The 27890-nt window shown below is 42.9% G+C and overlaps 1 protein-coding gene across 1 annotated transcript in view; it reads right to left on the bottom strand.

Annotated features, from left to right (window-relative positions):
- The window catches only part of LOC139175797 (zymogen granule membrane protein 16-like), a 42074-nt gene that overhangs the window by 6021 nt on the left and 8163 nt on the right, over positions 1-27890 (bottom strand). Inside the window, exons 2-3 of the mRNA XM_070767086.1 lie at positions 8591-8718; positions 5125-5179 (exon numbers count right to left, since the gene is read on the bottom strand). Of these exons, the coding sequence (XP_070623187.1) occupies positions 5125-5179 (55 nt within the window). The 5' untranslated portion in view covers positions 8591-8718. The remainder of the gene's footprint in view (positions 1-5124; positions 5180-8590; positions 8719-27890) is intronic.

Raw genomic sequence — 27890 nt, 5'->3', positions numbered from 1 at the left:
AGGGACCAGCGAGATCAATATGTATGCGAGCCCAGGGACCAGCAGGCGGCTCCCATGCCAGCGGCTCGGCTCGAGGAGGAAAAGGGCGGCTTTCCTGGCAAACTGTACAACTAGCGACCCTTAACTCCACCTCCTTGTCCAGTCCAGGCCACCACACATAGTCCCTAGCCAAACTTTTCATGCGCACGATGCCAGGGTGATTTCTGTGCAACATTGCAAGCACCTGGCCCCGCAGGGTTTCCGGGATTACCACCCTGCTCCCACGCAGCACCACCCCTTTTTCCACTGAGAGCTCAGACTGACATCTAAAAAATGGGACAAACACATCGGCTGGAGCTGTGGCTGGCCATCCTCTTAATACCCATTGCCTTATTTGGGATAGAATGGCATCCCGGCCGGTCACTCCGGCCACTTCGGTTGCAGAGATGGGAATTCTGCTCTCAGATAGAGCAAACACGGAGCACGTTGGAGCAGGGTCGACCAGAACATCAGGCAGCGGACATCTGCTCAGGGCATCAGCGTGTGCTATGTGGCGACCTGGCTTGTAGGTCAGCGTGTAACTATAGTTCGCTAGGAAGACGATCCAGCGCGACATCCTTGGTGATAGGACCACTGGGCTCTGACGGCTTCCTGACAACAGTCCTAGCAGTGGTTGGTGGTCAGTGACCAACTCGAACTGTCTTCCATATAAATAATCGTGGAACCGCTTGACCCCTGCAATAAGTGCCAGCGCCTCTTTGTCTATATGACCATAGTTCCTTTCAGCTGGCGCCAATGTGCGAGAGAAAAATGCCAGGGGGGCTTCGGCTCCATTGGGCAACCTGTGACTAAGGACAGCACCCACCCCATGCTGTGAAGCATCACAGGTCAATGTTAAAGGTAAACCTGGGGAGTACTGGGCCAGCACGTTATTGGACAGCAGTAAGTCCTTGACCCCATTAAAAGCCGCTTCCTCCCTTCCACCCCAGTGCCATTTCGCATGTTTGTCCAAAAGCCGGTGCAAAGGCTCGGCCACCGACGCCTTATGCGGAATGAATATCGCGTAAAAATTTAAAAGTCCTAGGAAGGCTTGTAGCTCCGCTTTAGAACGTGGCCTGGGGGCCTCCCTAATTGCCCGTGTCTTTTCAGGGGTGGGGTGAATTCCCTTCCCATCAACAATAAAGCACAGGAATTCCACCCTTGGGACACCGAATACACATTTTCTTTCCTTAAGCTTAAGCCCCGCATCCCTGAACTTGGACAAAACCTTTCGTACTCGATCCATCAACTCGTCGGTGGAACTCCCCGACACCAGGACGTCATCGAAGTATGGCACCGTGCCATCGAGCCCATACAGTAACCTCTCCATCAGGCCCTGGAATAGCCCTGGGGCAATAGAGACCCCAAATTGTAAACGGTGACACTTAAAAACCCCTCGATGGGTAATGATTGACTGCGCCTCTGCAGCCAGGGGGTCAACTGGAAGCTGCTGATAAGCCTGAGATAAATCCAGCTTCGCGAACACCTGACCTTTTCCCAAAGTGTGCAGCAGCTGTTGCACCACTGGCAATGGATATGAATGGTGTGCCAACGCTTTGTTAATGGAACACTTGTAGTCCCCACACAGCCTAATTCCCCCATCCCCCTTAAATGCAATGACTACCGGGGTTTCCCATTTAGCCTGATCAACCGGCTCTAGCACCCCCTGGGCGATCAGTCTGTCCAGTTCCTCATCAACTTTCGGCCGGAGGGGAATGGGCACCCTGCGGGCTTTCAAACGAACCGCTGGTTCCTGTGGGTTTAACCCGAAAGAAATTGGGGATCCCTTGTAACAGCCCAACTGACCATCGAACACGGTAGGAAACTCCCGTGCCAAAATTTCAAACTTTCCCATATCAGTTACAGCATTTACCCCAGTCACAGAAAGTCCCAAAGCCTTGAACCAGTCCAACCCCAAGAGATTCGAGAATGGCCCATTAATAATAATAAGAGGCAAATTTCCCACAAAAGTCTTGTAACGAACTGGAAAACAGCCCTCCCCCACAATAGGTATTGGAGTCCCTTGATAGTCTTTAAGTTGCACCGCGCAGGGAGACAGGCGACCTCTGCTGGCAGCTGGAAAACAGCGCTTTAATGTTGTCCAGGAGACCAAGGAATGGGCAGATCCAGTGTCCACCTGCATAGGGCACCTTGAAGAACCCAACTGGACCACTAACGAAATCTTCTCCGCTGAACTGGACATCTCCTTCACGAAAGTGGAAGCCAAACGTGGCCGACTATAGATAGCGTTGCAATCCTCACGCCGGTTGGACGGAAATTTTTTCTGCCATCGGGGAATAAAACTCTGGGGCTCTCGTTGCTCTCGGCTAGCGGCTGAAGAAACTCTGCGAGAACGGCAGACCCTGGAAAGGTGCCCCTTTGCACCACACTGCCAGCACATGGCATCACGGGACGGGCAGGAGGACCTTAGATGGTTGCCCCCGCAGCCCTGACAAGGAGCCTGGGGTGGCCTGGGACGGGTAACAGGAACGTCTCGGTTCCTACTCGGTGCCAATTTACACACCTCCTCCTCCTCTGCTTCGTGAGTTCCCTCCTCTTCTGGGAGAACGGTAGCCTTATCAGCGGCAACCGCAGCTTTTCGGGTTACATTGACGGTGCTGTCCATGGCTGCCAGCGACTGCGTTGACAGCTCAAACGCACGAGCCTCCGCCAGCGCAGCCTGAAATGTTAAATCCCTGATGGCCAGGAGACGCCGCTTAAGCCGACCGTCTCTCACCCCTATTACAAGCCTGTCTAGGAGATAATCGTTCAGGTCTGCAAACTCGCAATAAAGTGCCGCGCGACGCAGGGCGGCCACATAGTCATTTATAGATTCCCCCTCAGCCTGATTTCGCTGGTAGAATTTGTAGCGCCTCGCACACCGGGACGGGGCTGGGGCATAATGATCCTGCAAGGTTTTTAGAAAGTCTTCCCAAGAGACATCGTGGATCGAAGTAGGGGCAAACAATGCTCGAGCCGTTTCGAACATCTCGGGGCCACAAAACCCCAGGAAATAAGATCTTTTCCTGTCACCGGATATCTCCATGTACCCATTGGAGATTAAAAAGCAATCGAAACGGGCAACATAGGAATCCCATGTCTCCCCTTGGGGATTGAAGGGGGCGAAAGTAAGTTGCACTGACATTGTCACTTACGTCCAAGCATAGAAATCCAGAAGAAATGGCGAGAATCCTCGTCGCCAGTAAAACAGAGGAGGCCTTATGAAAGAGATCACTTTAATACGGAATGCATGCCAGACAGGCAGGTACAGGCTTAAAGAATACCAACAATACATACAGGGTTATATAGCAAGCCCTGGCTGAGGCAGGAACCAATCATATACACAGTAGCTTTCCCGCTTACAAAGTAACTATGGAACGCGCCCTATCAGAACCTTGGATAGGGACGCCAATCGCACGGCTCTAACCGGCCGGCTGTTTCTAAGCAAACACAGCAGGTTCCTTCTTTTAAATCTTGCAATCTGAGGGGACCCAGAAAATATGCTTTTTTTTTGTGGCTGCCCTGTTATTTGGATCAGCCTCAATTCTTCTCACTTTTCACTTCTTTTCACTTCTCACTTCTCCCTCCCTCTTCTCTTCTCAGAAAACTATGAAAGTCGCCATTCCCCCAAATTTTAGGGGCAAACAGTAGAGTTCCCTTTAGTTCCTCTCTTATTATCATTGTATACTTTGGATCTTATATATTGCACATGCTTTAATGTTATATGGGCTTGGGTGTGGGTGCTTTTTAGGGTTTTTTTGTTTATGTTTGTTTTTGTGTTGTTTGTCATGCAGTCGCAGTATTTCATCTTTATAAATCTGCATAAAAATATAAAGTTTTAAAATCTATTTTCAATAACTCTATGCTTTAATCTGTAGGTTGGGGGCATCCCTGCCTCTAACTTTTGTCTATAGTACACCTCTGGTCCTTATAATTCAAAGTGTTGGTTATGACCTTTAAAGCCCTTCATGGCACTGGACCAGAATATCTCCGAGACCGCCTCCTGCCGCACGAATCCCAGCGACCAATTAGGTCCCATAGAGTGGGCCTTCTCCGGGTCCCGTCAACTAAGCAATGTCGGTTGGCGGGCCCCAGGGGAAGAGCCTTCTCTGTGGCGGCACCGGCCCTCTGGAACCAACTCCCCCCGGAGATTAGAACTGCCCCTACTCTCCCTGCCTTCCGTAAACTCCTTAAAACCCACGTTTGCTGTCAGGCATGGGGGAACTGAAACATCTTCCCCTGGGCACGTTTAATTTATGCATGGTATGCTTGTGTGTATGTCTGTTAGTATATGGGGTCTTTTTTTAAATCTTTAATATTTTAAATTGTCAGATTATTTATGATTTGTTTCCACGTGTTGTGAGCCGCCCCGAGTCTTCAGAGAGGGGCGGCATACAAATCTAAGTAATAAATAAATAAATAAATAAATAGATAGATAGATAGATAGATAGATAGATAGATAGATAGATAGATAGATAGATAGATAGATAGATAAATAAATAAATAAATAAATAAATAAATAAAATATTGGCAAAATTTTATGATTGGCTAAAGAAAAGAGCAACAAAGAAATAAATAAAAATCTACGCAAAGCAACACGTCGAATAAAAGAATTGAAAAATTAATACTATGTGAAAGAAGCAAAATTCTCTGATCAAACACCTAAAAAGTGGGGAAACTTTCAATGTTTCCCAAATGTTGTATGTGTATGTCTTTATGTATGTTTTTTAAAATTTTAAATTGTTTGATTACTTATGATTTGTTTTTACATGTTGTGAGCCGCCCCGAGTCTTCGGAGAGGGCCGGCATACAAATCCAAGTAATAAATAAATAAATAAATAAAATAAATATCCACATACAAACAAACACACCATTCTAAGTTCAAATCACAATTTTCTACAATTCTTTATTCCTCAGGCATTGGATAGAATTCAGTGAGAGCGTTTCTAGATCAATGTTTTTCAATCTGGGCAGTTTGAAGATGTGTGGACTTCAACTCCCAGAATTCCCCAGTCAGCTGGTTGGAGAATTCTGGGAGTTGAAGTTCACACATCTTCAAACTGCCCAGGCTGAAACAACCCCCCTCCCCGTTGTTCTAGAGCTTACCTGAAGAGGTTGACACTCCAGCGCAAAGAAGGGAAAGAAACACAAAAAACAGCATCTAGAAAGATGAAATTGGCTTAGTCAAATACTTATACAGCAGGAGAGCAGTTATAGTTAACATGTTATCTATTACAATACAGTTCTAAGTATGATGTGCCATTGAATCAAAGAGGTTTTTTTCTTGTAAATACAGTACATCTGTTTAGAAGACCAGGCTTATGACCATTGTAACCTCACCATGGCCATGTGATCAAAATTCAGGTTATGTTGCATACAGCCGGGGTGGCACAGCAGGTAGAGTGCTGTACTGCAGGCCACTGAAGCTGACTGTAGATCTGAAGGTCAGCGGTTCAAATCTCATCACCAGCTCAAGGTTGACTCAGCCTTCCATCCTTCTGAGGTGGGTAAAATGAGGATCCGGATTCAGTGTTCCCTCTAATTTTTTTGGGGGGTGGGTGGAAAAGTATAGTGTCTGAGCGGCAGTCCCTTCGGGACTGGGCGGCACAGAAATAATAAATAAACAAACAAACAAATAAAAAACCCACCCTGTTTTGCCTCAGAAAATTTCAAAATAAAATACTGTACTGTGTGTCTATAACAGTGAGCTCATAATAGGGCAACTCTATCAATATCAAAATGCCACTTAAATAGTTGAGCTAGTTTCAAACTAGATTTTGATTTTCTTTCTCTCTTCCTTCCTCTCTTTTTTCTATCTGTTCCTCTCTCTTCCTCTCTTCCTCTCTCTCTCCTTCTCTCTCACTCTTCCCCTCTCGGCTTCTGGGCAGGTTTGGAAAACTCTGAGTTGATGATGATTTTTAAGTGAGCGATTGCTCACTGCTCAGCTTAGAGGGAACTATGCCCGGATTGTGGGGGCAATAGGCTGGCTCTGTTAAAAAAAGTGCTGTTGCTAACATGTTGTAAGCCGCCCTGAGTCTAAGGAGAAGGGCGGCATAAAAATTGAATAAATAAATAAATTTGGCATGTACAGTATTTATGATGGTCATGGCATGCCAGGATCATGGGATTGCCCAGCTGATTCCAACAAGCAAAATTAATAGCTATAAAATTATAAAATTAATAGCTGAGGGCAGAAAAAAGACCTTATGGAGGAATTGATATATCCTTAGCTGCCTTTGACTTTATGGATGGTGTGTTTGGGTTGGACTGCCAAATCCTCCTTTAGTGCCACCGAAAGACTCCTCCGGCAGCCCAGAAAACCCTGAGATGGCCGGGATTAAAGGGGGAATGGCAGGAAACTGGCTGGGCCTTTGTGCCCCTCTCAAATTTCCTGGGAAATTTTTTCGGGCTCAGGTTCTTAAGTAGAAAATGGTTCTTGAGAAGAGGCAAAAATCTTGAACACCTGGTTCTTATCTAGAAAAGTTCTTAAGTAGAGGTGTTCTTAAGTAGAGGTACCACTTTACAGTCCTCTCTAAACAGTTTACAGAGTCAGCCTCTTGCCTTCATAAGAACATAAGAACCTAAGAAGAGCCCTGCTGAATCAGGCCAAAGCCCATTGAGTCCAGCATTCTGTGTCACACAGTGGCCCACCAATTGTCCATGGGGATCTTGAGCAGAAAGAGAAGGCAAAACCCTCCCTTTCCCTTGACCCCCAACTAATGGTACTCAAGGGAATCCTGCCTGCCTCCAACAATTTGGCTCCTCAGTTTACCGATTTCAGAAGGATGGAAAGCTGAGTCAACCTTGAGCCTGGTGAGATCCCAGCTGCCAAATTGCAGGAAATTGGCAGTCAGAAGAAATTGCCTTAATGGGGAAACTGGAGGCATTTAATGACTGCATGATTCACTTAACAACTTTAATAATTCTCTTAACAGTGGCAAAAAAAATCAGACGTGACTCACTTAAAAACTGCCTTGCTTAGCAACAGAAATTCTGATTGTAAATCAAATTGTGATTGTAAGTCAAGGAGTATCTGAAATAAAGATGCTGGGATATTGTCTTTAAAAAATGATGGCAGGCCAGTGGTAGGTTCCTAATAGAATAGAATAGAATTTTATTGGCCAAGTGTGATTGGACACACAAGGAATTTGTCTTGGTGCATATGCTCTCAGCGTACATAAAATAAAATATACATTTGTCAAGAATCATGTGGTACGACACTTAATGATTGTCATAGGGGTCAAATAAGCAATGAAGAAGCAATATTAATAAAAATCTTAGGATATAAGCAACAAGTTACAGTTATACAGTCAACCTGGGAGGAAATGGGTGATAGGAATGATGAGAAAAACTAGTAGAATAGAAGTGCAGATTTAGTAGAAAGTCTGACAGTGTTGAGGGAATTATTTGTTTAGTAGAGTGATGGCATTTGGAATGGTACGGCAGGCAACTCCAGTCCAGTAGCAGCCGCCAGATTGCACAATTTGCATGCGACTGCTCTGGTGGCACCATCTTTTTTCCTGATTTTTAAAGCTTTTTTGGTTCCTTTGCATGTGCAGAAGCAAAATCTCATAAGGGAATGCCCGCATGCGTGAGATTTCAGGGATTTTTTGCAATTGCACATACATGAGCATCCCCTTGTGATATTTTGGCACATTTTTGCTTCCTAAACATGCACGGAAGCAAAGTTGTGTGAGGTGCAGGTGCACATGCGGGCATGCCCAAATCTAGAAGATGTGCAAGCAGCACACTGGTTTGCAGGTAAAGGCAGTTAAATTAGAGGCAGGTAAAATGCAGCAAGATATGAAAAATAGATTTTTTTTTTCAGCGAAAGGCAACTGAAAGAAGGAATGGTCGGTTGAAAAATACTATTTTAAATTCACAAGTAAGCTTTCCCAAGGTTATTGTTAAAGATCACAAGTTATACTATCTAAGATTCAGTCTTCTATTTCATTGTTAGGGTTCTGTATAATTTAGGATTTCATGATATTGGCTGAAATAAGAATTCAAAGGCAAAAATCTAAAAAGAAAAAAATATATATCATGCAAGCAAAATAAAAAAGGTTTTGATTGTGGTGTGAGCAGGTCCTGTTAATTTTAGTGAAATTTATTTGTAAGCCCATGTATTTTAGACTGGATTTACAATACAGTACTTCTCTTTCTTTCTTTCTTTCTTTCTTTCTTTCTTTCTTTCTTTCTTTCTCCTTCTCTTTCTCCCCTTCACCTTTCCCCCTTCCACATTATTTCCTTTCTTCCCTCCCTCTCTCCCTCCTTTCTCTCTCTTTTCTTACCTCATTCCTTTCATTCTATTTCTTCCCTCCCTCTCCTCTTCCAGCTATTTTTTATTTTTTCTTCCCTCTCTTCCTTCCTTCCCTCTTCTTATCTTATTACCGTCTTCCCTTTTATTCTGTTTCATTTCTTTCCTTCCTTCCTTCCTTCCTTCCATCCATGAGATTCTCCCCATAAAAATAACCTCAGATGCACCGTGCATCTTTTCCTTCCTGTAATTATCATCATAGGTACATCTACAAATAATATTTACATATTTCTGCAGCACAACTCTGTAATTTACCTTGTGAAACTGAATTATTATTTGGTAGAGGAGCCCAAGGCAACAGGATTCGTTCTCCTTGTCTTCCTGAGGCTTCAGATTTCAAATAATCTCTTGTTTCCAATCTCTGCTCCTGCTGCAAATGTGGTCTGATTTGAGAGAAAGGAGCTCCTATTGGTTTGGCAACTGCTTGGGACATTTTTGGACTTTCTTTTTACCTGTTGTTAGTCACAGGGCACATGAACAGGGCCTCTATTGTGAGCTTTCCTGCTCCTGTTTAGAAGATCTTCATTCCAGAAAATCATCATTGGACAAATCTATGCCTGAGTGCTTGCACCGTACTGTCATTTGAACCACAAAAATTTCATACTTTTAGTTTTCAGTCATTTGCACGGCAAATAAAAATACCGTTCTGTCTAAGCGAGGAAACCTCAGAAAACAAGTTCACACCCACAACAAGCCGAAAATGTTGCAAGATATCAATATATATTGGTAAAAAATATTCACAGCATAAAATGGTTAAAGGTAAAAGGAATGTTATCAAAAACTGGGCAGCGATCCACGGCTAATGACCTTTTCAGGCCGGAGCTCATTAAAAGTTTCTTTGAAGGGTCTATTAATCACTCAAACTCACAGCATTTTGGCAGAAGTCCCGGATGAGCAGAATGTAGATGTTTAAGGTTATCTTGTAGCAAACATGATCTCTACAGCATGGAATCTGCACGTTGTCATTGTTGGAACATTGTCCTTTGCACTGATTCTTCACAAGACCTCCCCTTATATAGACCAAGGCGTGGCCAAGTGTTCTATAGGGCTATTCATACCCAAACCTCTTTCTTCTCAAATAATCTTGCCTGGTCATAGTTCTGCACACCTTTGCATCTATAAATGTCTCTTTGTCATATTCTGAGTCACTCAATAACATCTCTGGAGGCGTCACTGTCTCTGGTTGGCTTTCAGCCTCTAACTACACATTTATTATTTATTTATTTTATTATTTAGATTTGTATGCCGCCCCTCTCCGTGAACTCGGGGCGGCTCACAACAGGCATAAACAAATCGTACACATCCAAATAGATTCAAATAAATTTAAATATTTTTTAAAAAGTTTAAAAAAGAACCCCAATATACTAACAAGCACACACACAAACATACCATACATAAGTTGTACGTGCCCGGGGGAGATGTTTCAGTTCCCCCATGCCTGACGACAAAGGTGGGTTTTAAGAACTTTACGGAAGGCAGGGAGAGTAGGGGCAGTTCTAATCTCCGGGGGGAGTTGGTTCCAGAGAGTCCTCTTCACACTCAGATTTGGGTGCCAAATACACTGGCCTAGGATACCAAAACGCACCTGTCTCTCAATCCTCGAAATCCATGATCAGCAGAGCAGGACGTGGACAGATCTCAACACATAGTATGGGTTGCTTTTTTGATTCACCATGGGTAAAGAGAAATTCAATTTATACAGATAGTCCAGTGATGGGTTACTGCCAGTAGCGGAAATTTGGCATTGCTCGCCAAACTGACAGTGATAACCTGTGGTTCATGCTCCCGAACCGGTCCTCTGGTCACTGCAGATTGCAAAAAAAATTCCCTCTGTACATGTGCAAAAGCTTCTGCGCATACGCAGATGGTCATTTCTGGGAAGTGCAAAATGATAGGAAAGATAAGTAGAACTCACCCTGAGGTAGTCCTTAATTTATAACCCTTTGTTGAGATGAGGCCCCAAGGCTACAAAATGTGACTTACAACTGGTCCCTGTGCTTATGACCCCTATAGCCTCCCCAACGTCGCAGGAACGAAATCTGGGCACTTGACATATAGAATGAATTTATGATGGTTTTATTATATGGTGTAGAGCTGAAGGGATTGGATACTGTAGCCTAGAGGATAATTCTCTGCCTTACAAGTCAAAGGTTGCAGGTTCAAGTCCCAGTGGGTATGGCTAGCTGATGAGGCCAAAATAAGGCCGAAATAGATCTATCCTAGTCTCCCTTAATTTTCAAATTCAGCAAAAAAACATGTGACATATATATATATTTATTCTTATATGCCGCTCAATCACATCATTTTATCCCCTGGTTAAGGTGGGGGGAAAAGCACTTTGAAAACATGTCTGCAAAGACTTAGGCCTGGAAAAAAACTTTAGAGTAGCAATGAAAACAATCCTGCAAGCCAGGAAGATAGTATCTTTTTAGAAGGGAATAGAAATGAAAACAGGCTTGCAAAGACTTAGGGCTTGAAAAAAACTTTAGAGTAGCAATGAAAACTAGCCAGTAAGCAGGGAAGTTCATTAGCACCTTGTGAGGGCTGGGGAAAAAAAGCTTCGAAAAAACTACATTCGGACTATAAGAGCACCCAAAATTTCAGCCCGTTTGGGGGAGGGAAAGGTGCGTCTTATATTCGGAAAAATAAGATGCATTTAACAGCCACTTTGTAGTAGAAATTCTGGTCCCAGTTGTTCTGATGCGGCAACATTCGTATGCGTGAGGAAAGGTCATAAATCACTATTTTGAGTGCTCTTGTAACCTTGAAGGGTTGCTAAGTAAATGATTGTAAGTCGAGGACTACCTGTATTAAAGCTTCTGGGAGAAATGCAAGATTTTAAAAAAATCTAATAACTACATGCAATGAGGACCCGGATTGTGGGGGCAATATGCTGGCTCTGTTAAAAAGTGCTATTGCTAACATGTTGTAAGCCGCCCTGAGTCTAAGGAGAAGGGCGGCATAAAAATCGAATTAATACATACATAAATAAAAATGGTCTTGCTTAACACAGTGTACAAAGCTATGAAAAATTATCCAATGTTCAAACTCAGCAAGCTTAGCATGTTATTTTATCTTATATCTTATACAGTGATACCTCATCTTACAAACGCCTTGTCATACAAACTTTTCGAGATACAAACCCAGGGTTTAAGATTTTTTTTGCCTCTTCTTACAAACTATTTTCACCTTACAAACCCACCGCCGCCGCTGGGATGCCCTGCCTCCAGACTTCCGTTGCCAGTGAAGCACCTGTTTTTGCGCTGCTGGGATTTCCCTGAGGCTCCCCTCCATGGGAAACCCCACTTCTGGACTTCCGTGTTTTTGTGATGCAGGGGAATCCCAGCAGTGCAAAAATGGGCGCTTCGCTGGCAACAGAAGTCCGGAGGTGGGGTTTCCCAGCGAGGATAGCCTCAGTGAAATCGCAGCCTCGCAAAAACACAGAGGTCCGGAGGTGGGGTTTTGAGGACTTCAGTGTTTTTGCGATGCTGCGATTTCACTGATGCTCCCTTTGCTGGGAAACCCCACCTCCGGACTTCCGCTGCCAGCGAAGCGCTGGTTTTTGCGATGCTGTGATTCCCCTGCTGTGATTTCCCCGTAGCATCGCAAAAAGACAGAAGTCCGGAGGTGGGGTTTCCCATGGAGGGGAGCCTCAGGGGAATCCCAGCAGCGCAAAAACGGGCGCTTCGGCTGGCAAAAGGGGTGAATTTTGGGCTTGCACGCATTAATCGCTTTTCCATTGATTCCTATGGGAAACATTGTTTTGTCTTACAAACTTTTCACCTTAAGAACCTCGTCCGGGAACCAATTAAGTTTGTAAGACAAAGTATCACTGTATCTTATATCTTATATCTTTTATATTTTATCAAGGATATATAAGATAACAGATAAAAGTATACAAATAAAAAAGGGACATTAGGACAGGGACCATAGGCATGTTGGTGTGCTTATGCATGCCTTCTTAGGAATAAGGTTATAGTTTTGGGGGTTATGTTAAGTTATGCTAAGACGATCCCTGGATATTCATTGCCAGTAAATGCTCAATTTTGTGGTTTGTTAACCTGAAGATAGTAAGAGCTGCTCTTGAAGCAGATAAACTCACAGCCCTGTGGAGTTATTTCTTGCACAGATGGTATGTTCTCCTACTAGGATAGCAACCCATAAATGAACATTATGCAAAGGCACATAACTACCACATGATGGCAGCAGAGCCCATAATGTCGCTCTGGCTCAACCCTTACTGTCTTAATTAGTTTTTCAACCTTGGCAATTATAAGATGTGCGGATTCAATTCTCAGAACTCCAACAAGAATTCTGGGAATTGAAGTTCACACATCTTAAAGTTGTCAAGGTTGGAAAAAACTGGTTTTAATTGTCTACATTATCATGCATCAGTATCAGCTGCCTTGTTCAGCAAAGTTTATCTACTGGTTTTTATCACTCGACTTGTGTTATTACTGCTTGTACTGTACATATCTTTAACCACAGTAATCCAAACTGTCTCTTTCTGAATGTCTGAAAAGTGAGTGGGCCAAGGATTCTGGGAATTGAAGCTCCAAAGTGTCTAGAAATGGCAGATCACAGCCTGTCCTGAGGTTTAGCACCATAGCAAGAGAATGAAAGAAAGGTAATGGTGGATAGCATAGCAATAGCATTTAGACTTATGTTGGTTATGACCTATAAAGCCCTTCATGGCACTGGACCAGAATATCTGCGAGACCGCCTTCTGCCGCATGAATCCCAGTGGCCGGTTAGGTCCCACAGAGTTGGCCTTCTCCGGATCCCATTGATGAAACAATGTTGTTTGGCGGGACCCAGGGGAAGAGCCTTCTCTGTGGCGGCCCCAACCCTCTGGAACCAGCTCCCCCCTGAGATCAGGACTGCCCCCACCCTCCTTGCCTTTCGTAAACTTCTTAAAACCCACCTCTGCCATCAGGCATGGGGGAACTGAGACATCTCCCCTTGCCTATGTAGTTTTATATGTATGGAATGTTTGTGTGTATGTTTTTATATAAGGGTTTTTTTAAGTTTTTAATGTAAAATTGTTATTTTAGACTTAATATTAGATTTGTCATTGTATACTGTTTTATCACTGTTGTGAGCCGCCCCGAGTCTGCGGAGAGGGGCGGCATACAAATCTCATAAATAAGTAAGTAAGTAAGTAAGTAAGTAAGTAAGTAAGTAAGTAAGTAAGTAAGTAAGTAAGTAAGTAAGTAAGTAAGTAAGTAAGTAAGTAAGTAAACAAACAAACAAACAAACAAACAAACAAACAAACACTGCTTCACGGTGCTTTACAGCCCTCTCTAAGTGGTTTACAGAGAGTAAGCATATTGCCCTCCAACAATCTGGGTCCTCATTTTTACCAACCTTGGAAGGATGGAAGGCTGAATCAACCTTGAGCCTATTGAGATTCAATCTGCCAAACTGCTGGCAGGCAGCGATCAGGAGAAGTAACTTGCAGTACTGCACTCTAACTACTGCACCACCGAAACACCACCAAAGTCCTGCCTCTTTTGAGGGACATTTCGGGTTGCCCCCACCCTCCCTGCCTTCTGTAAGAGTTTAAAGACTCGCTTATGCCGCCAAGCTTGGGGTCATTAGACTCTACGCCCTGGCCAATGAATATATAGTAAGCTTGCTGAATGGGATGTGTGCATGTTAATAGGCTTTTTCGTTTCTTTTTAAAATGTAACTCTTAATTTTAACTTATTTTTATCTCGATGTACAGTGTTACCTCTACTTACGAACTTAATTTGTTCCGTGACCAGGTTCTTAAGTGGAAAAGTTTGTAAGAAGAAGCAATTTTTCCCATAGGAATCAATGTAAAAGCAAATAATGCGTGCGATTGGGGAAACCACAAGGAGGGTGGAGGCCCTGTTTCCTCCCAGGAGATTCCTAGAGAGGCCCCACAGAGGCTTCTCCCTGCCTTTTCCAGCCCTGTTTCCTCCCAGGAGATTCCTAGAGAGGCCCCACGGAGGCTTCTCCCTGCCTTTTCTGGTTACAGTTTTGGAGGCTCGGGCTTGTAAGTGGAAAATGGTTCTTGAGAAGAGGCCAAAAAATCTTGAATACCTGGTTCTTATCTAGAAATGTTCGTAAGTACAGGCGTTCTTAGGTAGAGGTACCACTGTATACTGTTTTTTATGTGTTGTGAGTCGCCCCGAGTCTTTGGAGAGGGGTGGCATATAAATTTGATTTTAAAAAAAATAAATAAATAATAAAATAAAAATAATAATAATAATAATAATAATAATAATAATAATAATAATAATAATAATAATTTAAAAGGGGTTGGAGCTTTGATCCACACCGGTGTTTATTAACCTCCAGAACTCCTCAGCCAATCTTTGATATGTCTCAACTGTTGGAAGAAATATGCAGCTCCAATTCGCACTGGAGCCATAATGGAGGCTGGTAGCTGATCGGAAAGAGGGTCCATTTATTGATGCAGAACCACCGTGCACGTATGATCCTGGGCAGATGACCACATGGAGTTAGAACTTGAGAGTGAGGAATTTTTATACCTCCTCTTGGGCTTTGCACTTGAACTTCCTATTCAAGAACATGTACAGTGATCCCTCGAGTTTCACGATCTCGATCTTCGCAAAACGCTATATCGCGATTTTTAAAAATATATATATATATAAAAAAACCACTTCCGCGTTTCGCTTCAGGACTCAGTTGGGAAGCGGCGCGGCTGTTTTAAAAGGTCGCAGCCGGCCTGGGGGGCTTCCCAGCACCCCCCCGACCCCCCAACCTGGGTCTTCCCGGCCGCCCACGCAAAGGGGAAACCCCGGCTCCTCACTGATGCCCGCCGCTCGCCCGCCCGCCAGCAAGAGGGGGAAGACCCACCGAAGGTTCCTTCAGCCACCCAGCAGCTGATCTGCTCGGTAGCGCAGCAGCAGCGAGGAGCCGAATCGGGGTTTCCCCTTTGCGTGGGCGGCGGGGAACGCAAACTCCACCATCTACGCATGCGCAGCCATAGAAAAAAAAGGGCGCGCATGCGCAGATGGTGTTTTTACTTCCGCAACCCTACATCGCGAAAAATCGATTATCGCGAGGGGTCTTGGAACGGAACCCTCGTGATAATAGAGGGATCACTGTATTCTATTGGCCGTTGTCAGATTCCCATGGTGCTCTGTACAAATCCTAGGAGTTTGGTTTGAGCTAAATTTTATTGAAGTTTCTGAGGGCAGATACAATCATTCCTATCCTGGCTTTTGGCTCTTGGGTTAGGGCAAATCTGCTTTTGTTCGGACTTTGTTGTAGGGAGTCGTGGATTACCAAATCTGCATTTCTAAACCTGCCCCAGTTCACTATCTGCTGGAGGGCAGGGAGCTGGGGCTCGGAGTTTCTATCTTCCTTAAGAGTTTTTACTAGACTGTGCGGAGATGGACAGGTTATCTAAAAGATTAGAGGGAAAAGAAGAATCAGATTACTATATGCAGTCAACGAAGCGGTGGAAGTGATGTGCCGGTGCCTGGAGGCTGTTGGGGCCTGGATGGGTGTCAACAGACTCAAGCTCAACCCGGATAAGACGGAGTGGCTGTGGGTTTTCCCTCCCAAGGACAATCCCATCTGTCCGTCCATCACCCTGGGGGGGGGGGAATTATTGACCCCCTCAGAGAGGGTCCGCAACTTGGGCATCCTCCTCGATCCACAGCTCACATTAGAAAACCATCTCTCAGCTGTGGCGAGGGGGGCGTTTGCCCAGGTTCGCCTGGTGCACCAGTTGCGGCCCTATCTGGACCGGGACTCATTACTCACAGTCACTCATGCCCTCATCACCTCGAGGTTCGGCTACTGTAATGCTCTCTACATGGGGCTACCTTTGAAAAGTGTTCGGAAACTTCAGATCGTGCAGAATGCAGCTGCGAGAGCTCATCAGGGGCTTTCCCAAAAATGCCCATGTAACATCAACACTCCACAGTCTGCATTGGTTGCCGATCAGTTTCCGGTCACAATTCAAAGTGTTGGTTATGACCTTTAAAGCCCTTCATGGCATTGGACCAGATTATCTCCAAGACCGCCTCCTGCCGCACGAATCCCAGCAACCGATTAGGTCCCACAGAGTGGGCCTTCTCCGGGTCCCGTCAACTAAACAATGTCGGTTGGCGGGCCCCAGGGGAAGAGCCTTCTCTGTGGCGGCACCGGCCCTCTGGAACCAACTCCCCCCGGAGATTAGAACTGCCCCTACTCTCCCTGCCTTCCGTAAACTCCTTAAAACCCACCTTTGCTGTCAGGCATGGGGGAACTGAAACATCTTCCCCTGGGCACGTTTAATTTATGCATGGTATGCTTGTGTGTATGTCTGTTAGTATATGGGGTCTTTTTTTAAATCTTTAATATTTTAAATTGTCAGATTATTTATGATTTGTTTCCACGTGTTGTGAGCCGCCCCGAGTCTTCGGAGAGGGGCGGCATACAAATCTAAGAAATAAATAAATAAATAAATAAACAAACAAACAAACAAACAAACAAACAAACAAACAAACAAACAAATAAAATATTGGCAAAATTTTATGATTGGCTAAAGAAAAGAGCAACAAAGAAATAAATAAAAATCTACGCAAAGCAACACGCCGAATAAAAGAGTTGAAAAATTAATACTATGTGAAAGAAGCAAAATTCTCTGATCAAACACCTAAAAAGTGGGGAAACTTTCAATGTTTCCCAAATGTTGTATGTGTATGTCTTTATGTATGTTTTTTTCTTTTTTGTATGTTATATTTGAAATTTTTTTTTTTTAAAAAAATGAGTTTTTATTTCTTGTCAACAAATACCAGGCTCTTTTTATCATATGTGGTGGACATATGTGGAAACTAGACTATTGGACTCGGATTCAAATATGGAAAGAAAAACATGGTGAAACAGAACGTAGAGTTAAAACCAGAGATATACCTATTGGGCATTTTTTGCCTGAGAAATTTAATAAAGAACATACTGCACACACCATGAGTTGACAGCAGCTAGAATTGCAAAATGGAAAGCAGTCAAAAATCCCATCTGAAGGAGAATTACTCAAGAAAATTTTGGACTGTGCAGAGATGAATAGACTGACAATGAAAATTATAGATAAGGATGATACAGAATATTATAATGTATAGTTGAAATTTTATGACTGGATAGAAAATTGGAAAATCGGAAACTTCAGATCGTGCAGAATGCAGCTACGAGAGCAATCATGGGCTTCCCTAGGTATGCCCATGTCACATCAACACTCTGCAGTCTGCATTGGTTGCCGATAAGTTTCCGGTCACAATTCAAAGTGTTGGTTATGATCTATAAAGCCCTTCATGCCATCGGACCAGAATACCTTCGGGACCGCCTTCTGCCACACAAATCCCAGTGACCGATTAGGTCCCACAGAGTTGGCCTTCTCCGGGTCCCGTTGACAAAACAATGCCGTCTGGTGGGACCCAGGGGAAGGGCCTTCTCTGTGGTGGCCCAGGCCCTCTGGAATCAACTCCCCCCAGAGATCAGGACTGCCTCCACCCTCCTTGCCTTTCGCAAACTCCTAAAAACCCACGTCTGCCACCAGGCATGGAGAAATTGATTCCCCTCGGCCGTCCTGTTTTATTTATGATTTGTTTGGGATGTATGATTGTTTTTAAATCAAGGGTTTCAACTTCTCTGTTTTTAATCATTGGATTTGTATTGTGTATTGTTGTTGTGAGCCGCTCTGAGTCTTCAGAGGGGGGCGGCATACAAATCTAAATAATAATAATAATAATAATAATAATAATAATAATAATAATAATGTATAAATTAATATAGTATATATAGAAATTAAATTAGAATGAATTGAAAAAAAGGAAATGGAGAATAAAACTGGTGATAGACCCAGGTGACAAAATTAGATTTTGAGGAGACAGCATTAGAGTACGGTAGTAGTACATACCTAAAATTGATACATATATAAAAATGATATAAAATTTATGATTTTAGAAAAGACACCGATAGCGTAAAGATGTATGGAAATATGTTATCACAGTCTGTTAAATACAAGATGAATTAGGATAAGAATCACTCAAAGAACAGCAAAGAGAGGAAAGGGGAAGTAGGAAGAGGAAGAGAGAAAAGAAGTAGAAGGAAGAAGTAAGGGGGAGAGAAAGAGTAAGAAGGTAGAGGCAGGAGAGGGAGATAGAGGGAGGCGAGTGTATAAAGAAATGAAGAAAAGCAAACATAATAATAGCATAAAATTAGCCAAACAGGATATTGACTTATGACTGATTGGATAAAAATGAATAATTATGTTTATTACTGATATATTTTAAGGTATATGCATTGAATGTATATATGGAAATTGTGGAGAAAATAAAAAATGTTTACAATTTTTTAAAAATTTCTCTTTTAGGGGAAATATTTTATCCTACCCACCCAGTTGTTAAGTGAATCTGGCTTCCCCATTGTTCTGTCGGGCTCTCTGATAGGAGCCTCCCGAAAATTCAAGGGTACAAATTTCACACACACACACACATTTGAAAATTCAAAACAATGTTCTTTATCACAAAATTCAAAATAAACAAAGCACTCTTTTTGTATTGCAAAGAGCACTCTTCCCAAAACAACAGGGGAGTCTGTACAATTTCCCTTAAGCAGTCATTAAGTATTTAGCTAGCATCTGTGAAGAAACTTCACACCCCTTCTTCTTCCAAGGAAGTGAGACACACACACACACACACACACACACACACACACACACACGTTGCTCTGCTTTGGTTTCAAAGGCATGAAAAAGCAACAAAGTCCAGTAACACAAGATTCCTGACGAACTCCAATCAGATATTCTTCCACAACGGCCAAACCCACATGCTGCTATTTATAGCAGCAGCCCTAATTACTGGAGCCCCACCCAAACACAGGTGGCCTCCCTTATTTCCTGTAATATGTTCTTATTTGGTCTCTTCTACGCATAATTCTGCGCTTGCGTGGGTCCGAAATGTCATCATCTAAAGCTATAGAAGATAAGGAAGATTGACTGCCTTGGCTGTGTGCCAAGCCCTCCTCTGCTGAATCACTCCCACCTTCTTCTTTATCCGAGGAGACTAAACTCTGAACTGATTCTGTTGGCAATAGCACAGGCCTGTGACATGTTGAATTTTCTCATGCATCCACTTCCCCATTCCCTGGGGCAGGAGCTGGGCCAGAGCCAACAACAACACCCATGGACTTTGATTGTCAGAAGGTCTCAAAAAGTGACTCATGGACACTGCAACCATCATAAATATGAACAGTCGCCAAGCATCTGAATTTTGATCCCCTGATCATGAGGATACTGCCACGGTCGTAAGTGTGAAAAATGGTCATAAATCACATTTTTCTGTGCCATTGTAACTTTGAATGGTCACTGAATGAACTGTTGTAAATCAGAGACTACTTGTATATTGGAAAACTCTGGCAACTGACAACCAGGGAATCAATGGTGTTTGTAGGATGTTGTTGGAAGAAATATCCAGGTCCAGTTCCAAGCTGGAAGAAAGTGACTGGAAATAAAATAGAGATTGGAGGCTGATTGGAAAGAAAGGTTCCTTTTATTGATGAAGTAGACCCACTAACCACGTATGATTGAGGGCAGCTGACAAAATGGAGTTTAGGTGGCATTTTATACCTTCTGGATTCCTATGGGGTTATGTAGGGGTCATGGCTGACTCTATAGGCAAAAGGAGAAGTGCAAATCCTGTCTGAATTCATTTTGTCAACTTTTTGTTTGCTTATCTGAGTTTCTGTCTTGGCCCAGGCTTTCTGAACAGATTTACTAGATAAATGGTCTAAGCAATGGAAACTGCAGTTTAATGTTTCCAAATGTAAAATAATGCACTTGGGGAAAAGGAATCCTCAATCTGAGTATTGTATTGGCAGTTCAGTGTTGGCAAATACTTCAAAAGAAAAGGATTTAGGGGTAGTGATTTCTGACAGTCTCAAAATGGGTGAACAGTGCAGTCAGGCGGTAGGGAAAGCAAGTAGGATGCTTGGCTGCATAGCTAGAGGTATAACAAGCAGGAAGAGGGAGATTATGATCCCACTATATAGAATGATGGTGAGACCACATTTGGAATACTGTGTTCAGTTCTGGAGACCTCACCTACAAAAAGATATTGACAAAATTGAACGGGTCCAAAGACGGGCTACAAGAATGGTGGAAGGTCTTAAGCATAAAACGTATCAGGAAAGACTTCATGAACTCCATCTGTATAATCTGGAGGACAGAAGGAAAAGGGGGGACATGATCGAAACATTTAAATATATTAAAGGGTTAAATAAGGTCCAGGAGGGAAGTGTTTTTAATAGGAAAGTGAACACAAGAACAAGGGGACACAATCTGAAGTTAGTTGGGGGAAAGATCAAAAGCAACATGAGAAAATATTATTTTACTGAAAGAGTAGTAGATCCTTGGAACAAACTTCCAGCAGATGCGGTAGATAAATCCACAGTAACTGAATTTAAACATGCCTGGGATAAACATATATCCATCCTAAGATAAAATACAGAAAATAGTATAAGGGCAGACTAGATGGACCATGAGGTCTTTTTCTGCCGTCAGACTTCTATGTTTCTATGTTTCTATGTCTATTACCAAATCTGCACTTTTAAAAATTGGCCTCTTCGGTTTCTGCTTGGGGCAGGGAAACTGGGGCTGGTTTATGTCCCCCCCCCTTAAATATTTTTTTTTTTCATTTCTTTTTTAGGTGAAATATTTTATCCTGCTTTTTAAAAATATTTCCCTAATTTAATTCTTCAGGGTGGGGAGAGATGGGCTCCCCACAATGTGATCAAAAATGTCAAGATGAGGCTGTAATGGTGCCACTAAAGCCCCAATTAATTTTCTATGTGCAATGTTTGCAGCCCATCTTGACTTTTTCTGGTGATGCCTTGCAAACTCCTTTTGATCCACAATAAGAAATTTTTTAAAACCTGTTTCTCATCCCTGGTATGGCTCCATTGGATTAGGGGAATTAAAAGATGGCGGTGACAGGGGCAATATTTTTAAAGCCTGGAAGTTTTCAGAAGTTGAAAAAAATCTGTGCCCTTTTTTCAAAAGGATTTTTTTGGGGGAGGCTAGAAAACGGACAGAGCAAAAGAACTCGGGCATAAAATGTCCAGATAATGGATGAGTCAATGGATGGTTATCTCATAAAATGCAGCTTAGCCATGTTTGAGAGAAAGACTGGGAGGAAGCAGGAAAAAAAATTGAGAAATTCCTCTTACAGTTTCCAAAAATTCTGTGTTTGTTCCAGACTAGGCTTAAAGCTACTTTAGGGAAATTAATGCACTTTTTGCTTCTTTGATGTTTCTCTGATGGATGGGGCTTCACTGATCTTTACCATCGACATTCCTCTTTAAAAAAAAAACAAAAAACCTCCAGGAACAGACTGGTAATTAAAATTGTGTTGGCTTGCTCCTTCCTAGAACTATTTATTTTAGAAAAACACCAAGGTCTTTTTCCCCCAACAGGTTTGGTCCTTTCTACACCCTCACCCCTAAGATTTGTACAATGGTGAAACATCAAAATGTGTTAGGTCTTAAAAGAGGCAAGATTTTTTTTAAAAAAAACAAACCTTAAACTGTTTATTTTTTTTCAAGCTGTTGAAAAAAAATGGAACTATGAGGGTAAAATGGCTACCAATAATCCTCAATTTGTATCAATTGGGATTGCAACGGCCACCACTAAGTAAAGCGGTCATTAAGTGAGACATGTCTGACTCTACAACCTTTTTTGTTGTAGTTAAGTGATTTACCATGGTTGTGAAGTGAATCACACAGACATTAAGCCAATCCAGTTTTCCCCATTGACCTTGCTTGGTGGAAGCAATTGGGAGGATTACAAATAGTGACTGTAAGAGCTCAGGATGCTACAACCCTTGGTTGCTAGTTTCCAAATGCCCGAAATTTTGATCACATGACTTGAGGCATGCTGCATAAGGTCGTAAGCATAAGGACTGGTTGTAAATCACTTTGTTTGGCACCGTCATAATGTTGAACGGTTGCTAAAGGAATGGTCGTAAGTGGAAGACTACCCCTATTGATGAATCAGGGTATCTGGAAGTTTTCTAGATAAGAAATGTGGTGCATTGCTCAACAGTAGTAACTGTGAGAGGGACCTTGGAGTCCTAGTGGACAACCATTTAAATATGAGCCAGCAGTGTGCAGCAGCTGCCAAAAAAGCCAACACAATTCTAGGCTGCATCAACAGAGGGATAAAATCAAGATCACGTGAAGTGTTAATACCACTTTATAAGGCCCTGGTAAGGCCACACTTGGAATACTGCATTCAGTTTAGGTCGCCATGATGCAAAAAGGATGTTGAGACTCTAGAAAAAGTGCAGAGAAGAGTGACAAAGATGATTAGGGGACTGGAGGCTAAAACATATGAAGAATGGTTGCAGGAACTGACCAGTTTAATGAAAAGGAGAATCAGGGGAGACATGATAGCAGTGTTCCAATATCTCAGGGATTACCACAAAGAAGGAATCAATCTATTCTCCAAAGCACTTTAGAATAGGACAAGAAGCAATAGGTGGAAACTAAACAAGAAGAGGAGCAACTTAGAACTAAGGAGATTTTTTTTTATTTTAGTATTATTATATGTGATATTTTATTTATTTATTTATTTTATTTATTTATTGGATTTATATGCCGCCCCTCTCCGCAGACTCGGGGCGGCTAACAACAGTAATAAAACAGCATATAATAATAATCCAATATTAAAAACAGTTAAAAACCCATTATTATATAAACCAAACATACATACAGATATACCATGCATAAAATTGTAGAGGCCTAGGGGAAAGAGTATCTCAATTCCCCCATGTCTGGCGGCAGAGGTGGGTTTTAAGCAGCTTACGAAAAGCAAGGAGGGTGGGGGCAATTCTAATCTCTGGGGGGAGTTGGTTCCAGAGGGCCAGGGCCGCCACAGAGAAGGCTCTTCCCCTGGGTCCCGCCAAGCGACATTGTTTAGTTGACGGGACCCGGAGAAGACCCACTCTGTGGGACCTAACTGGTCGCTGGGATTCGTGCAGCAGAAGGTGGTCCCTGAGATAATCTGGTGCGGTGCCATGAAGGGCTTTATTGTATTGTATCCTTTTTTTGTTGTTCTTTCGTTTTGTTTGCTTGTTACTTGTTTTATTTAACTGTGTCAAAAAATGAAATAAATAAAAAAAGAACTGAGGAGAAATTTCCTGACAGTCAGAATGGCTGATCAGTGGAACAGCTTGCCTCCAGAAGTTGTGAAAAAAAAAGTATCCAGAGATTACCTCAGAATTGTCTTTTAATTCAGGGCACCTCATAAAGGCTGAAAGCCTTTCATGTTCACCGTCTCTGCCACGGCTGAATTCCTCCCTGACTATTAAGGACGCAGAAGAGGATTACAGTGAAAAGGGAGAGCCGATCCTCCCCCACTTCCGCTGTTCCACCCCGTCCTTCTTTTCTGACTCATTCTGTCTTTCCAACAATCATTGTTCTCTTTTGCATTTCGCAAAGGCAGAAAAACCAAAGGGCATATTATTATTATTATTATTTTTGACGGGGAAGCTCTAGCCTTGCCAGGGAGGCTACGAGTGGGGCATCTCCTGGGCACCGCCAGGGGTGGAAAAACTCGCCAAATGGTAGCCCAGGTTGGGCTGGGAGCCATAGATGGTGCCCAGACACCCAGGTTCTCCTGTGTGTGCTTGGGGCTGCCTGGAACAGCCTTGGCTTCCCTCCCGTTCTCTTTCTCAGTCTGTGAATCATTTTGCCTGTTCTGGCTGGGTTGCTTTCCCCCAGCCAACCGGCACGCACACACGGCACAACGCAAGAGTGTTGTGCATTCCTTCCCTATGACTTTATCCGTCTGGGCTTCCTTGTCTTCTGGTTTACATCTCTTTAATCTCCCTCCCTCCCTTTGCTGGCGATCTCGTCCTCTTTTGCCCGATTGGGATGGGAAAGACGGATTTTCCACTTTATGGACCTCGTGGTCCTCACTGGCTTCATTCTCTTTATATGGCCAGGGAGACCGGGTGCTCAGTAAAACTGGGGCTGGAGGGGGACCACTCTAGCCAGACTGGAGGGTGATTTGGAAGCTGCCTTTGCTTGCTGGATTCCAGAGATGTCACGGCATGGCTGGGTTCAGACAACCAGACAACCTCTAAGTAAACCAAACAGTTTTGGAGTGACCCTGCCACCTTGGTTGGATTCTCACAAAATAAACCAGCTACTGCATTTTAGTCTGAGTGTTGTGTGAATCCAGTCAAGATGACAAAAGAATCGCCTTCCTTCACCCTAAGAAAGAAACTTCTTTAGTTTTATATATATAAATCTCCATGTAAAAATACACTTGCTCGAATTGGATAATTTTGTCTCAGAGCTCACTTATTGAAGGTTTATCTCTCTCTGTCTCTCTCTACCCCCTCTACCCCCTCTCTCTGTTTCTCTCTGTCTCTCTGTCTCTCTCTGTCTCTCTGTCTCTCTGTCTCTGTCTCTCTCTGTCTCTGTCTCTGTCTCTCTGTCTCTGTCTCTCTCTGTCTCTCTCTGTCTCTCTCTGTCTCTGTCTCTGTCTCTGTCTCTCTCTGTCTCTCTCTCTCTATATATATATGTATATATATATATATATATATAAATTTTCAAATTCAGCAAATATATATATATATGTTTTTGTAGATTTTGATAGATAGATAGATAGATAGATAAATATAGATAGATATAGATATAGATATAGATAGATAGATATAGATATAGATAGATAGATAGATAGATAGATAGATATAGATATAGATATAGATATAGATATAGATATAGATATAGATATATAGATATAGATATAGATAGACAGACAGACAGACAGACAGACAGACTGACAGACAGACAGACAGAACGACAGATAGATAGATAGATAGATAGATAGATAGATAGATAGATAGATAGATAGATAGATAGATAGATAAACTTTCAATAAGTGAGGTGTGAAACAAAATTATCCAGTCCGAGCAGGTGTATTTTTACATGGAGATTAAAAAAGAAATTTAAAAAATTGATATCTTTTTTTAAAATCCAAAAACTAGCACCTTTACTATTCTACTTTAGGCTCTACCACAAGTTTCCAACTTGGCAGCTTTTTAGATTGATCAGATCATAGTGAGTGATGGGAGTTGTAGTCTGACATCCAGAGAGCTGCCTGGTTGAAGAAGACTGCCTTGTAGCTACAATCCAAGTTGTTCCTCAATTTAGTATTGAAACAAATCTTTCAATACTAGATTGATCTTATTTTGGGGCAAAGAACAGAAATTACACACAATCGGACAGGAAATGAAATTCATACTTAAAGTCTAAATTAGACAGCTTATTGGAAACTTGACTGCTAATTGAAAGTCATATTTTAATTAAATTATCATATCTGGACTGCAAAGCTCTGAATAGCCACTAGTTGGCAGCAAGGAGTTGGAACTTTGGCATAACAGTGCTGCCATTTAGTGATCCTCGGCAACTTTGCACCCCAGATAAAGGTAGTCCCATTTTTATCCCTTAAAAAACCTGAATGCATATACAGTGGTACCTCTGCTTATGAACTTAATTTGTTCCGTGACCAGATTCTTAAGTAGAAAAGTTTGTAAGAAGAAGCATTTTTTCCCCATAGGAATCAATGTAAAAGCAAATAATGTGTGCGATTGGAGAAACTACAGGGGAGGGTGGAGGCCTTGTTTCCTCTCAGGAGATTCCTAGAGAGGCCCCATGAAGGCTTCTCCCTGCCTTCTCTGGCCCTGTTTCCTCCCAGGAGATTTCTAGAGAGGCTCCACAGAGGCTCCTCCCTGCCTTTTCTGGCCCTGTTTCCTCCCAGGAGATTCCTAGAGAGGCTCCACAGAGGCTCCTCCCTGCCTTTTCTGGCCCTGTTTCCTCCCAGGAGATTTCTAGGGAGGCTCCACAGAAGCTTCTCTTTGCCTTTTCCAGCCCTGTTTCCTCCCAGGAGATTCCTAGAGAGGCTCCACAGAGGCTTCTCCCTGCCTTTTCTGGCCCTGTTTCCTCCCAGGAGATTCCTAGAGAGGCTCCACAGAGGCTCCTCCCTGCCTTTTCTGGCCCTGTTTCCTCCCAGGAGATTTCTAGGGAGGCTCCACAGAAGCTTCTCTTTGCCTTTTCCAGCCCTGTTTCCTCCCAGGAGATTCCTAGAGAGGCTCCACAGAGGCTTCTCCCTGCCTTTTCTGGCCCTGTTTCCTCCCAGGAGATTCCTAGAGAGGCTCCACAGAGGCTCCTCCCTGCCTTTTCTGGCCCTGTTTCCTCCCAGGAGATTTCTAGAGAGGCTCCACAGAAGCTTCTCTTTGCCTTTTCCAGCCCTGTTTCCTCCCAGGAGATTCCTAGAGAGGCTCCACAGAGGCTTCTCCCTGCCTTTTCTGGCCCTGTTTCCTCCCAAGAGATTCCTAGAGAGGCTCCACAGAGGCTCCTCCCCGCCTTTTCTGGCCCTGTTTCCTCCCAGGAGATTCCTAGAGAGGCCCCACAGAGGCTTCTCCCTGCCTTTTCCGGTTACAGTTTCGGAGGCTCGGGTTTGTAAGTGAAAGAAAATGGTTCTTGAGAAGAGGCAAAAAAAATCTTGAACACCCATTTTTTTATCTAGGAAAGTTCGTAAGTAGAGGTGTTTGTAGGCAGAGGTACCACTGTACAGGTATCCCTTGACTTACAACCATTTGTTTAGTGACTGTTCAAAGTTAGAACAATACTGGGGGGAAAAGTGATTTACAAATGGTCCTTAACTTATGACCATAGCAACAATGCTTAATCACATGATCAACGTTGCAATCTTCCTGGCAAGCAAGGTCAATGGGGGAAGCTGGATTTGCTTAATAACCACACGATTGAATTAATAATTTCAGAGATTCACTTAATAACTGTGGCAGAATAAGGTTGTAAACTGGGTTCTATTCACTTGCTTACCAACAGAAATTCTGGTGTCTATTTTTGTCATAAATTGAGGATTGCCTGTATAATCAACCAACCAACCAACCAACCAACCAATCAAATGATTAAATATCTATGCAGATGGATGTGTGTGTACTGTAACATCTTTAATTAAAACCAAAATAAAATTAAAATAGATCTATGACATTTCAACAAAAGAAAAAATAAAGGGCTTAAACCATTGCATCCCTGGCATTTTGGTGGAGGGAAGAAAGACTCTGCCTCTATTTGCATAATTTTGGGTAGTCACCCCGAGTAATTCATTTCCACAGAAATAATTGATGCAAGATTCTGATCAGTTCATTGACTAATCTGAACCTCGCCATGTCTCTTCAGACGGAGGGCGTGGCTTAATGACTCCGCCCCCTCGCCTTGACCACAAAATAGCTCCCAGGCAGGAAATGAGAAGATCCGTTTCACTGGAGATTTTACAGTAGCTCCTGCCAAGAAATTCTGGAAATTAGACTAAGTACTAAACGGTTCCTCTCATCTAGCAGAACTTTAAATCCTCTGGTTTGTGGGTGGAAGCTTCAATAATTAAACTCATCCAGGCCCTATAAATCAAACTATTTTTCTTTCTTTTACATTCATGCGATGATTGGAATTATCATCCACATCAGATGAGCCTCAGCTATAAAGC

Source organism: Erythrolamprus reginae, chromosome Z, assembly GCF_031021105.1.
Source record: "Erythrolamprus reginae isolate rEryReg1 chromosome Z, rEryReg1.hap1, whole genome shotgun sequence".
In the NCBI taxonomy this organism is placed as follows: Eukaryota; Metazoa; Chordata; class Lepidosauria; order Squamata; family Dipsadidae; genus Erythrolamprus; species Erythrolamprus reginae.
This window is presented reverse-complemented; position numbering and strand designations above follow the sequence as displayed.